At 44.2% G+C, this 14,761-nt stretch overlaps 1 protein-coding gene across 2 annotated transcripts in view; it reads left to right on the top strand.

Annotated features, from left to right (window-relative positions):
- The window catches only part of LOC118770849 (junctional protein associated with coronary artery disease-like), a 43,558-nt gene extending 31,022 nt beyond the window's left edge, over window positions 1-12,536 (top strand). For both annotated transcript variants that reach the window (XM_036518582.1, XM_036518581.1), the window contains exons 3-4: window positions 6,715-10,694; window positions 12,293-12,536. In XM_036518582.1, coding sequence (XP_036374475.1) covers window positions 6,715-10,694; window positions 12,293-12,327 — 4,015 coding nt within the window. In that variant the 3' untranslated portion in view covers window positions 12,328-12,536. The remainder of the gene's footprint in view (window positions 1-6,714; window positions 10,695-12,292) is intronic.
- The last annotated feature ends 2,225 nt before the right edge of the window (window positions 12,537-14,761 follow it).

Here is a 14,761-nt window from a genome sequence, read left to right as displayed (position 1 = left end):
CTCCTGTATGAAACAGGGATTCTGTGACACTACCCTACTGTTCTTCATTTACACATGTGCAAGCAGGCTTAGGCAGCCTCCCTCCCACAAAGCAGGTAGCATCGATAGCATCCGTCCTTATTCAGTTTTGGGTATATTTTTGTGTTACAAAAATATAATAAATATGTAGCGATGTTGGTTGTTTTGTTTCAGGTAATTTTGTTTCTGAATTGTTTGGACACTGTGATTTTAACACTGTGAAGACTAAGATTTACAAGATTACATAAAAGTATCCAAGGTATGCTTTGTGTCCCCTACCTAGAACCTTGGTCATTTTTCTTCAGAATAGTGTTGGGACAGTATTTATGTTGAAAGAGGACCAAATAAATTAATTGTTATGTGGTGGCATACCCCAAAAATACATATAGCCACGTTTACTTGAGTAATGTACAATTTGAGTTTGAATACAACGCTAAAAATGTTAAATGTGTGGTCAGTTAGAGTGAAGTAATATGCTCCATGTAGTCAGTTAGAGTTTTTAGAAATTTTACTAAGCACAGAATTAAATGAAATCTCAGTGTACAAAGGTATTTTATACATAAGTACACTGTACTACTGTGTTTTGACTTTGTACACAGCTATAACAGTGTACCCACATACGGTACATGTAACGTGAAATAAAATACTCAGGGTATAACGTCTATATGTGCACAGGTAGCTGACCTTGTACCCTGTAATCCACACCAGCAAGTAAAAAGTAACCCTTGACAGAAATGTGACATAACTTCCTACTCTATATTTATCTCACTGTCCATCATGACCTTATGCTTTGGTTTGGACAATTCGATAGGTCATAGGCATAACTATTTACTGCAACAGCAGTTGTGAATTTTAATAGGATCTTTTAATAAGTGTATATTGGACAATCGTAGTCACTGTTGGGGACAACCAGTCACACAGCACTGTGCTTGAATAACTGCTTGTTCCAAACATCATTTACTGTAAAAATGTTCTAAGTTCACAACAAAGTAAAAAACGGTAAAAACTTATCATCACCACTAAAGAAACGATGATAACCAACAAATATCATGCATCTCAAATAAAGATAAATGTTTGTTGCAATCACATTATATAGAACTCAGTGTTCAAATGTAGTTAACAAAAGCATCATTCATGATGCAGTCAGTTGTAGGCTACTGACAAGATGAATGATTACTAAATTAATATAGCTAGCGGTACAGTAGACACATCAAAGCACACAGAGTTCTATTCCCATTTTAAAGCACAATGTTTGTGATATGCAGTGCAGCTCAACAAATCATTATGTGTAAAAATACCTACATATGACCATAATACTTCTGTGTTGCATTCAAAGAAATGATTAATGAACTTTATTTGTCCACCAGTAGGCAGCCCACTAGAAGTGTAAGAGGAAGTTAAGCACAGTAACTACAGTACATTGTCGACATTTAAGGAGACGACACAAAGCTAACTTCTAAAGCTAAAGCTAACACAAAGCTAACTTTTCTTTGCATAGTTTTGCGCTCTTCATGTCTTTAAACTGATAATAATAGTATTGTCTCTATAGCTGCGTGTAGGCAGTTTATCGATGGATTTAATTTACTTTTAGCTGGAGTTTTTTTTCTTCATCTTATTTATGTTACATCAAGTAAATGGATGCAAATCTTACAATATATGTCAAGATTAACAAATAAAGCAATCAGTGTAATTCACTGAATCCATGCTTGTTTAGGGTGCTTCTTAGGAGCGTGTTTCATGTTAGAGTCATTGCCTGCCAGTTTGTCACCTGACTATACTCTAGCAAGAGGTAAGAGGACAGACCAGATTAAATATAACTGGGTGCCAAACAGCCATTACCTCTACTGGGAAAACCATGTTGCACTCCCAGGGCACCAACCTGACCATGATAATTATGTTACAATTTTTTTCATCATTCATTTTTCACATTTTATTCACTTTGTTCACATTTATTTTGGTGACAACGTGTTAAGACTTGATAGGGTGAAGATTCGGGAGTTTAAATGTGCGGCACAGCTTTAAACAGCAGGCTGCTCCTCTCACACACGTGGCCACTTCTGACCCTAGACTAAGATACACCTGTCTTTAATTCTGCAGCCATAACATGCACAGCAAGAACGTGTTTTGTGCATATGGTGACCTAAATATGAGATTTTCATATGAAAGAGAAATGTGGGGATTTGATCATGCTCCGAGTTATGTACAGAAGGCAATTCCTCAGTCACCCTAAAGAAACAAGCTACTGCCACAGTTGGAGGCACACATTCCAAACACAATGGACAGTGTATTACCTTACCTTTGTAATAAGGATTAAGGGGGGAAATTAGTAAAAAAGATATTAAAACATCTTTATTTTTATTAATTTTATTGATACATTCCGTACTATTATATGCATGTGCATACTTTTCTATAACGTGTAATGAACTTTAGCGCATATCTTTTTAGTTACGGTTTTATAGTTTGCAAGGTTAAAAGGAAGTTCACAACAGCAGCATCTGACTTCTGTACTCTGAAGTTTTTGTGGTGCAGAGTTTATATAAGGATATAGTGTGCTGAGTTTAAAAAGCACACATTAATAATAGCGGGCTTTTAAGAGGCTGTAAAATTTCTGCACGTATGAGGCCTGTGCTTAAAATTGGCTTCATTAGTAACCCTAATGGGATCCCGTATACAAAGCCCTCTCCCAGTTTCACAAAATTCATCCAAGTATGTAGATGAATAATAATGTTATTCTGGGCAAAAGCACACCATGACGCTACTTCCAGAACTCTGTGATAAATTGTACTTAATTTGGAGTTTGACTCGTTGTGACTGGTTAGTAAATCCTGTGTATATTTTCACAAGCCTTTGCCACTATTTTAACAGCACAGTCCTGAAGTGAATATAATCCTGATTTATTTTTAAGGTGTGAAATCCAATGCAAAGTGAGCAGACACCCCCGACAAATGTACTGTGACCTGATAGCATGCTGACCTCTGACAACATATGGGGAAAACCATGGTAGTCTTTCACCCCTAAGCATGTGATATTTGTTTTTCAACGTGTGTGTAGGAAATCTACCATGGTGCAGTAGCAATATCACATTCTCTATGAACTTCTATGAATTTATGAAAATCAGAATTTTTTAAAACTTTTTTGTTACAATGACAGTACCATTTCAGCACATGTTAAAACACCACACTGGAAAAAGAATAAGAGTGAAAACATACTACAACTCAAAGACACTGTACTGTATGCCATATTAATGTGTTTGGAAAATTAAGAATTAAAATGAATGCAACATGACAGATATGCAATGGCAGAATCATCTGTTAAAATGGAGTGAATTGGGGCAAGTACTCATCATTAACAGATTAGGATTGCTGTTGTTTATCCAGGATGCTAAAGATGTGTCATTGATCTTAGGGAAACAATTCCACATGGCCTGAATATAAGACAGTCCTGAGTACAGGTACTTTTCAGAGAATTTAAAAAAATGTACAGAACTATACTTTTTCAGAAAAATAGGAATCTATAGGGAATGTTTTTTTATGTATTTTACAGACCATAAGCAGTGTGATCAGTCTGACAGAGCGTGTCTTTGTTATCCAATAACATTGCAGTATGTCCTGGGGAAAAAAAAAAAAAAAACTTTTTGCTTGTTTGCCCAAGAGCAAAAATAGAGTTTTCCTTAAGGGTTGGGCCGCGAAGTTTCTCAACGGCCGCACGTTGCCTCATTATCACAAATTATTTTCCTCGACACCGTATTTTTTAGCAGCATGACAGCTATTGGATGCCTCTGCTTCATTAGCTACCACAACCTCAAAACTGTGATGATGAGCTTTCTTGCTCAATCACTTGGAAGCTGGCTTTGGTTTTTTTTGACTCAGTTCTTTCAACAAGGTCACGGCGGGTAGGCCTCTCCATGTTCCTATCACTGCGCTACCTACACACCACGCAAGCACTAAATGCACACAATCCACTAGCATTGCTTCAGCTAGTGGGTCTGCCTTTTGCCACTTAGCATTACCATTCTTGACCGTGACTACTGACATTATTGGTAAGATTAGTAGATGTAGAATACAGGCTGTGTTGCATGCCATACTAAACATCTTTCTCAGTTCATCATGGGCACAGACGCAAATATAGTGAGTTAGCTAGTAAGGGAAATGCATCTGTGTGTACTGTGTGAAGCTATCTCGTTAAACAGTTATGCAAGTTTCTTATCCATTATTTGGCTCTCCAGAGCATTTGTATTATGAAAAGTCATTGTTTGCTTAAGCAATAAGGCATGAGAGGCCTTTCTATGTTATAATATAACTCATTACTGTATTGCTAGGTACAAGGCAAGCAGCTACATCCTGAAAGTTGCAAGAAACCTTCAAGCAACAATTCATTTGAGGGTTAAGAAAATTTTACCATGCAAACATGTCCTGGCCCAGAATGAACTAATGAACTGGTACAACCCTTGTGCCAGGACTGTCTTGGCCTGCACAGAACACAGCGAATATTGTCTTTTATTTTATACTTAAAACAACGAAATGAGCTTGAGACAGTGTACCATCCACCATTTAAAATGATAATTTTGATTACACGGCCCTCTATGGTCCTTCATTTTCAATTGCTATCTCATATTCAGGATGGTTAGACTATACCTTCTTCCATTATGGCTTATTCTGTATAATGCCATACAAGAGGTTGCAGTCAAAGCGAAAAATAACTATGGATGACCATGAATTTGAATCTTAATGTTGCTCCAGAAGGACTATAAACCATTGAGGATACGGCATTGGTTGTCAGTTTATATTTTCAAATTGGATACAGATGGATGTTGGATTGTTTGATAGGCCCGCTCAAGGAAATATACTGCTATTATAACATATATCGCACCAATGGCCATCGAGTACACCTTGTTTTTTTTTTTGTTGTTTTTTCCCATGAAGATTTTTCTATTCAAAAATGTTCCTAGCATGTTATTCCACCACAGGAAACGAGAGTGTTTGGCATCCTGTGAATTTCACTGTAGTGCTGAGCAAGGAGCTGCTGATTGGGGAAGGGAGTTGTGTGGGGAGGGGGTTGTGAAGTGCAGTGCAGCTTTGCCATTTACAAAGAGCCGAGGCGAGACAGTAAATCTATATAAATACTGCACGAGGGATACAGTTCATTCGAGGCGAACGGAATTCATAACTGAGAATTAAATCTTGATTTCTCAGACTGGAGACGGGAGTGCGCATTACCCATTTCCCACGAATTAAGGTCAGGGTAGTTTTATATGCAGATCGTACTGCAGCACCCGCCCCGATTTCACGGTACCTTCAAGAGAGAGTGGGAGCGCTGACTCAAGCGTTTCTCTCAGATGTGCGCTGGTTCCCCTCCCCTTTGGGGTGGCTAGGAAGGCAAGGCTGGCTAACGCTGGTGCTGCCTGCACTCTCTGTGGCCAAACCCAGCTGGAGGTTCCCCAGCCACAGCAGATTTTAAATGTCACAATTATCACCATCTCCATCGCACTCCGCATAGCAAGTCGGTGTTATGCTGCCGAAGTTGGGGAAAAAAAAGGTGCGGGGCGCCGTTGTCGTGCAGGGACGCGCTTCAGATGGAAAGCGTTTCAGGCTTTGCTTTTGATCCTGTTTTCAGGGGGAGCAGACATAATATTTCGGTGGTGTTTTGACTGGATGGAGGCCCGGGTCAATGAAAGGACAGCTGGGTGAACGTGGCCAATTTTGTCTGTGCCGCAGCGGGGACGTTGACAGGGTTCATCTGTGTTTGGTTGACCATTCATGGCAGACCATGATTTGCTCGAGTGGCTGGCTGTTGCGTAAGCACTGCATCTCTGATTGGTGGTTCAGCGGCTCAGCGCAGTGTTTTGACCTGTTGAGTGTTAAGCCAGTTGAAAAGGAAAGGGAAAGGAAAGTAAGCAATTTCCCAACTCATCAAGACAGTGACGTCAGGGCAGCCACTCACTGTAGCTCGTCATTCAAGGTTCCCACTAGCAGCAGTGTCACGTTTACCTCAAATAATAAATCAACTGTGTAGCCACTTGTTTGGCATGGTGCCCTTCACAGTGCCAGTTGCTAAGGGAATCAAAGTAAACACACATAAGTAGTGAAAATCCATACACTTGCACATACCCCAAGGTAACAAAATCTCAAAATCTTTTGGTCATTGTCCTGGACCAGTTTAGCCATTTACATAATCATGGGGATATTATTATTTTATTTTGTAACAGGTAATGATCCCTTCATCATTGCTCCTCTCTGCCTCCAGTCCCCAACATGCACTGCAAAGTTGCTTGTTCCAGAGAGTGAAAGGTGGCAAAATGCATGCTGGGGTTTGTAATTTATTGCCTTGGAGTGGGTACGGAACTGAAAAACAATTAAAAATTAGCTGCACATAATGCTCAATAAAGATATGGGCTCTTCAGTGTAGATTCCTTCGGCACAATGGGTACTTAGCAATGCATACATTTATAAAATTTCAGAAGAAATACACTGAAATGTTTTCAAAAAATTCATAAATACACAGAGTGGTACAGCATGTTTCCATTGTTGCTCAGTGTAAAGTATTTGGCTACATCTTCTATAAAGCAGACCAAACTGAGCACACTTTGGGTGTTGTGCGAGTGAATTTGAATATGAATATAAATAAATACATTTATAAATGTTTGTTTCTGCCCACTGAAACAGTCCAGCGTAACTGTTTTGTCTCCTTGTGTTGTAGGTTCTATAACGGTACCAGAGAGCTGTATTCTCAGCAGAGGGGTGAGAAGGATGTGTCCTACTGGAGGAGGAGGGGCCAGGACTTCAGCCTCTTGCTGGATTACGCGGAGGGCAGGGAGCCGAGAGGAAGTGGATTCGGGAAGGGAGAGGGGCCGCGGCGGGCTCAGGGGCCTCCCGTGGAGGAGCTCAGGGCCGAGAGGCAGCGCTGGGACGAGAGTGCGTGGCTGAGGGTGCGGGACGCGGCGCAGGAGCAGTGGCGGGCGGCGGGGGACAGGAAGTGCCAGAGTCTGGGCACGGAGGAGTGGAGACCGGCGGTAGGGCTGGGGCGGCACCTCTCCGACAGCGAGGGTGAGAGGTGGACTCAGGAACAGGGGCGCCTGAGGGCCACAGAGGGCGCCGTCCACCCCAAAACCAAAGGGAAATCCCAGTCCCTTCCCAGAGTGCTGTCTCCGGAGAGTCTTCAGTACATCGACGTGCCCGCCTCCCGCTCGGACGGGCTCAGCGGCCAGCGGGTCAATGGCTCCGTCTCCCAGTTACCTCACGGTAAATTCCACCACAGCAACATTGCGGGCAGCAGAGAGCCGTGGCTGGAGAATGGCAGGCCGGGTCTTCACGTTGCACTTTTACCAAAGCCCAGGTTTAGCAGGCCCCTCAAGCCTCCCTCCTATGAGGCTCACCAGCAGACACGGGGCAGCTTCGAGATGCTGGCAGGAGATCAGGTACCCAATCCTAAAGACAGAGCAGCCTGTCCCAGCATGAGCGCGGGACCGGACTTTTTTGCACACGAGTTCATGGGGTCCAGCGTGGAGCCTCCGGTCTACATACCTCCTCCATCCTACAAGAGACCCCTGCTCCACAGAGGAGGCCAAAAGAGCAGCGACGAAGTGTCCAGCTACAAGTTCAAGAGGGAGGCTGAGCAGCTGCCGTGGAGTGTGGAGGCTGGGAAGTGGTATCCCAGACAGACGGAGGGCTCTTGGCTGGAACGCCAGCGGGACAGAAGCGTTCCGTGCAGGAAACAGGTGTTTCCTGGACGCTCGGAGGACCGTTTTGGGTCTGTTCAGTACCTTCCCTTTGATGACCCGCGCGTGAGACACATCTCAGGAGGGCCGTGTGGAAACTCTCTGACCGATTCAGACAAAATCAGGAACATCAACAAAGAGGTTCCCAGCGCTAAAGTTTTAGGACAATCTACACATGACAGTGCCTTTCTCCCCCCACAGGAGCTATTTCTCAATACGGACACTAGCAAAATGTCTCTCAGTGAGCAGGACAGTGGCAATAGGTGGCACAGTGGTTTGCACAAAGGGAGTGAGAACTCCGTAGTATCTGATAAAATAAGTGGCGAGTATCCAACAGCTTTTCAGGTCAGATCAACTCGGCAGAATCGAAATCCAGACCAGGGCTTTTCCGAAACCATAACTCAAGTAAAGAAAATTGAGCCGGGCACTGAAGTAGAGAAAAGTAAAAACATAAAGAAAAAACTGAATGAGACTATATTCTGCTTGGTGTCTGTTCCCATCCATTTGCAGTCGAATGGAGAGAGCTCGAATCAGGTCAACCACGAGAAGCCGCCCACAGAAGACCCAGCAGAGAGCTCCACTGAGAACAAGGCAGGTTACTTGCAAAACCAAAGTCTCCTAAGCACATCATCCACAGATCTAGAGCTGCAAGCACTCACAGGCGATATGACAAATAGCAAAGGCCCCAAAAATCCCCTCGCGAGGAAAGAGGCATCGGACGTACGGTCCCTTGGGCCGAAGAAAGAACTGTATTCCGGGTCCTGGCCTGGCGATCAGTACAGGGACCAGGAGACGCAGACCAGCTCCCCTGAAGCCTCCGGGGGCGCTCCTCAGGGCCCCACAGACCAGCAAGCACAAGACCACGCCCGCTCGGCCTCGGACACCACCACGGACAGCGGCGTCGGCACGGACTGCAGCAACAGGTACGGGTATCCCATGAAGGGGCAGAAGAACCTGAACCCGTCCAGCAACAGCGCTTTCTCCAGGACGGCCACCTTCTCCAGCCAGCTTCACAAGAGCACAGCTCAGTCACCACAACCCTCAGGAAACCAGGAGGAGATGGACTACCTTTCGGCCCAGAGTGGCAAGAGCAAACCCCCCACCAGCTACGGTCAGGAGGCCTTCGGCCAATTCCTGCTGAAGCCCGTCAGCCGGCGGCCGTGGGACGTGATCGAGGAGCTGGAGTCCTTCAACAAGGAGCTGCAGCAGCAGATTGGCAAAGGGGCCAGCGTGGACCAGTGCATCGAGGATCTGGACGAGGCCTACAAAGACATCCTGGAGCTGGGCACGGTCAGCAATAACATTGAAAACGCACAGATCCTTGACCTCCAGGAGGCGAGCGCGACCCTGTCGGACAACCCCCTCTGCAGGACGATGAAAGTCAGGCATGCGTTCGAGAGCTGGACCCCAGCGGCTGACCCTGCATACAGGGAGGTGAAGAGCGCGTTCTCGAGACCGGCGGGGAAGGCGGCGAGTTTCCCCAAGCAGCTGAGGGAGGAAGAGGTGGCGCTTTCAGAGCCGGGCTTCAGAGAGTACAGCGTTGTGTCATCTGTCATCTCAGAGAAACCGGCGGGTGACGCCAGGGCAACAAACCAAGACATCTTCGTCCCAAACGAGTCTCAACACCAAGATGCGGGCCCACCGACGCACACCCCTGCTGAGGTGCCCTGGGCCTTGAGACAGCCAATGCAGGACGCCTCCACTCTGACCAGCCCCCCTGATTACGAAGACTTGTACCAAGCCTTACAGCAGTCAAGGGAAACGGCCAACAGAGGGGTGACGGCCAAATTTGGAAGCGCCAGCGCGGCCCCTCCTCAGTCTTCGTTTAAGATCGTCGGGTTCACCGAAGGATCCAAACAGGAGGGCTCCTCTAAAGGTGAGACCGTGAGACCGGCAAAGAAAGAGAACTCGGTGCCCAGATTCAGAGGAGAGAAGAGCGTAAATGTTGTGATGGTGAAAAGCCAAAGCGATAGGTTCCACAGCCGAGGCGTTCCCCGTTGCATCGTCAGGGACAACCCAACGAGGGACAAAGACACAAACGGAGCGGAGGCGGCCTCAGACGACGACTCGGATGATCATTTTGATTGGAGGAAGCAGCTCTTGTCTGCCGAGAAGCATCTGGAAGCCCTGCTGATCAACGAGAAGGCCAACAGCTCGCTAGCAGAGGACCTGAGCAATCTCTACGAGGTGAAATGTGCCAAGGGCATACCGGAGAATGAGTCCCTACAAGAGAGGGCAGCCAGGATTTTAGGAATAGATGTGCCTGCAGAATCTTTAGGTGTGGTGGAGCAGAAGGTAGGTAGAAATGTGGCAGGGAAGAAGGAAGTGTCAGAAAGCGAATCTTTTGTGACTGGAGGAGCTCCGAAAAGTAGTGCCAATGAAAGGATATTGCATGTGTCAAGGCAGCGTGAAGAACTGCATGTGGACTCATCAGTCTCTGAAGGACAGGAGCGACAGGAAACAGAGAAGGTGACCGAGCCCAGAGGGGACAGCAGCCTCTGTGGGGCGCTGGAGAGGAACAGCATGGCAAACCATTTGGGTTTCACAGAGTTTCCTGCGGAGAGGCTCAAGCTGTCGGTGGCCTTCAACACCAACGGGACTCTGGACCTGACAGCGAGCGGCGGGGACAGGAGGGGGCGGGGCCCATCCCGGGCCATCGAGGCCCTGCAGGACAAGCTGGCCACGCCGCCCTGCCGGGCGGTGGTGGAGCGCCTCGTCCGGATGAAGGAGGTGGACTCCGTGTCCCGCATGAGACGCCTCAGCACCAGGAGCTCGGACTCAGGGGAGGAGGGCGAGGACGGAGGGGTGCAGGGCCTGCCGGTCGAGCCGGAGGGGCCCCCCCTAGTTCACCGTGAGCTTCGGAACAGCACCGTCACCAAGAGGGAGATCACTCTGCCCCTCGGCTTCTGTGTCCCCTCCAACAGGACGCTGCCCCATGATGAGGAAGCAGTGTCCCTCTCAGGTGGGTAGCTGTTGAGATCGCTCTCCTGGAGAATTCAGCCTGTCTGTGTGTGTTGAAGGGGGGCAGCTTCAGTTACATTATAGAATCAAGGACAAATATATGGCCTTGTCATGAAAATGTGTGCCTTCTTACATTGCTAATGTCACTGACAAGGCCACCATAATTGCTGTGGCTTCTTCAGTTGGTGGTCTGTTTTCTTGCACCAACCTTTCAGAAATTATTTTAGGCTACCACCTTTGGAGGTCTTACCAGGTCATTTGGGCATAAAACAGGAAAAAGAATTATGAATTTATGTACTCTATCTTCCCTCTGAAGATAGAGTACATAAATATTTTGCTCACTGATTCAAATGAAGTTTTATACCATAACATTTCTATTATAGACCTACTACTGCAATATTCTACTAGGAAGCTGTAAAAAAACTGTATTTTGCCAATTTGTCTAACCAATTTGTCTAAAACTGTATTTTGGCTATGTATTTCTATTAATACATCTCATTTAAATTGAACATGGGCAAAACAAATCAATGAGGAGGACTCAGCAGGCTATAATGAGCTACTAAAACTGATTGGTTGCTACTTTTTGTAACTGGAAAATGAATAATTTAGAAATAGAAATAGGAGAGAGTGGTGGAATTCCTGTTGTCCTCTGCTGTACAGAAAATTAACCTCAGGTGTTAAACAGAGAGTAGAAGTATTTAACTACACAGTGGCCACAAGAGGGAGCCTATGTCCATTGCATGAGCAGCTTTCCATGTGCTCTCCATTTTCAGCACCCAAAACATTCAGCTACAAGTTTTTTTTGTTTCCCTTTTTTCTTGCTAAACATTTCAGATTCATCTGTGCAACCATCAGAATATATATGTGTTGTGTGTGTGTGTGTGTGTGTGTGTTACATTTGATGAAAAATTCTGGCAAGCCATTTCTTCACTGCCCCACAACTTTTGGATTGAAGAGATTGGAAATGTATAACAACAGTAAAAAATAATTTTTCTGCTTTTCTGTAATTTTTTTGATGCTGAACAAAGCCAAGCCCTTGTGTGTGTACACGCCTTCAGCTGGGTGATTCTGGGTGAAAAGACAAAATACAGTAAGCATAAAATTCAGCAGTATGGGAGAGAAACGCGAGGATGGAGCTGACCTTGTCAGAAAAGAGAAATGTATCGAGAATATTGAGGAGATTATAAAGCGGAGATGTTATAAAATGGAATACCTTGTCTGCACCGAGACTGACCCAGACACCCCCAGACTCCCCCAATCTGTGCCCAAAAGTTCCAGAATTTTTCTATCTCACATGTGATATTTTTGATTTTGTGGATTCTGTGACTGATGTATGGTAGTGTGTGTACTTAGTTGTATGTACTAGGTTGTCTATGAGGTTGCAGAAGTTAACTTGTGGTAGGGTTTGAATAGTGTTGTGCCCATGCTCACTGGTCTGGGAGTGTTGTTAGCCTGGTCTGACTTTGTTGCTCATTCAACTTCAATGGGTACATTTCTGTTCTTTTCTGGAAGAGCTGGAAGTCGCTCTGGATAAGAGCACTTGCTAAGTGAATGGAATGTAATGTAATGACATGCGGTGATGTCTCCTTTCCCTTTCAGATCACTATGACCCCAGCCGTGTGGAAAGAGTGTAGACTCTGATTGTAGCCTCCATCTGAGACTCCGCTCCAACACTGTGACCTGGCTGCCCTCCGCAATGCCTTCATCTCATCCCGACCCCCACAGAAATGGCCTTCCTCTTCGACACAAGCATTGTTTACACGGTCATCCGGTGTTGCGCGGAAAGAGCTGTCCCACTGCCAAAGGGAAGTGACCCCCCAGGGGGCAGCTAACCCTCCCCCCGCCCCCCACCCCCCATCCTCTCTCTACTCCCATCCCCAACCCCCAAAAACCTGAACCGGGCCCTCAGCTTGGGGCCTAACTCATATCAGCTTGTCCTTTCAATTCTCCGTGCTGCTTTTCATTGGTCGACATTATGCAATTCTGTCATGTGCATATAACCTTATTACGCCCATTCAGTGTAAAGGGCAGACTTATTACCTGCAGCTAACGGAACAGCTGGTAAGATATGAATGTAAGTGCTTGCATTTTCCAAACAAACAAGATACAACAGAAAAAGTAATAATACAAACGATTCTGTTACAATCAGTGTTAAAACGACACCAAATGTACATACAGCAGCTAGACAGAGGCGAAGACGTTCTTTGAATTGGACATCAAAGTCCTTGGCTCCAGAACTGTTTTATTTTATTTTACTTTTTTTTTTTAAGCTGTGAGATGGAGACGTGATCGAACGTCACCTCCAGGAGTGATTCTGTTAAGCATCGCCAACCAATCGACATTTTCAGTGAAGCTATAAGTTTTCCATGTGTGGGGATTGGCCTTTCCAGTGCTGAGAATGTACATGGTCAGGCTGGAATAAGCATAGAGCAACCTGGTTTGTTTACTGTAAAAGCTGGTGTATGCAGTCCGTAAATCTGTTCTCTAGGCAATTTTATAAGGCAATAAAAATGGGTGGTGCAAGTATTACACAGGTGTGGCTTATACAACAGATTTTACGGTAAGAGTATTAGACAGCAATATTGCAGTGCAATACTCAGTTGCTTAACGGAACTGGGAATCAGAAGCAGAGACCAGAGAGCATCTTAAAGGGCACCTAGCACTGTTGTTAACCTTACAATTATCATTTCCCATGTTAACAAAGAGGAGCCTGAACAAAAAAAATCAAAGTTTTTGGAAAAGGCAGTAAGCATTGGAAAAATAACCCTAGGGAAGGCATAAACTTTGAGGTTAAGGTTTACCAAGCACACGATTTGAAGATTTGAATGGCCCCTGCAAGGTGGATTTGTGAAGGCTTGGTACGGCCAACCAGCCGCTTTCCCTTGGTTTTATTTTCTCTTGGGACAACACTAGGTGCCTTTTGAAGAAGTCATCACTTGAAACATTAGTGTGAGGAATGAAAATGTTTTAGAGTGAGGGTGTGGATGTTGATGTGGATGGGTGCTTATTTTATGAAAAAGTTCAGCATCCACAATCTGTAATTGAAAAGACTACATTTCACTGAATATTTATTTTTGTTATTTCATCAAAGTGTTAATCAATCTACATAATGTACAAAATAAAGTATATTTTAACTATTTTAAGATATATTTTGTATTTAACCATAATATTTTATTTGCCCGCTTATATCAAGCTTGAAGTATCATATGCCTGTATATTCCCACAATAAGAATATATAATTTTTTATGATAGTGCTTTCTAAAGAATGATTAAGGTAAGGTGAGGTTTGAATTTACAGGCACAGTGGACTTCAGTGTGCCTTGAACGCACTGTTCTGTATGTGAAAGATAGCGTTTATTGTAAAGAACCTGTATAGGCTGGAGAGTACTAATACTACTATTAGTAGCCTAATAATGCATTTTACATGCTATAAGAATAAAAAATTACCCTCTGTAAGAATAAGAAATTTGATATTCCCGTAGTCTTTATATGATATTGATTTGCGCATCACAGTTATGGACTCTTACGGTTATGGGTTAACCAGTCTATTTAATATCTCTGTGTCAAATTATGTACTGTTTTTTATTGCACATATCAACATTCTGCAACAATAAAAGCTTATGATGCATCATTGCAAAGAAATCAAGCCAAACATGATTCTTTTCAGAAAGGTGTGTGGAAGCAGTCACTTAAAATGTATAGTAAAAAAAAAAAGACATTAGCAATGCAATGGTTTGTGTTTTAGTTGAATGCGTTTACTGTTCATTTACTGTTAAATTCTATAGGTTTACGACATATACTGTATGCTGTTTGCTGAAACGTGAAAAGGATTCGAATGATACGATTATTTGCAGCGTTTAATTGACTATTTATTAGGTCTACCTGAGAATTCTGCACAATATTATTAATGGCCATTTTTATGGAGTGTGGAGTCGTAGTCTGGCTTAGCTTTGCCAGAACTTAAATTAATGTACTGAGCATTACTGTAAGGCTGTGTGTTAGCAGTGTCATTGACTGTTTCATATTGCAGGTTTTACAAAGCAACATATTAAAAAAAAAACATTTCTA

The sequence above is a fragment of the Megalops cyprinoides genome, chromosome 24, assembly GCF_013368585.1.
Source record: "Megalops cyprinoides isolate fMegCyp1 chromosome 24, fMegCyp1.pri, whole genome shotgun sequence".
Lineage (NCBI taxonomy): Eukaryota > Metazoa > Chordata > Actinopteri > Elopiformes > Megalopidae > Megalops > Megalops cyprinoides.
The sequence above is the reverse complement of the archived record's forward strand: the minus strand, read 5'-3'. Positions and strand labels throughout refer to the sequence as shown.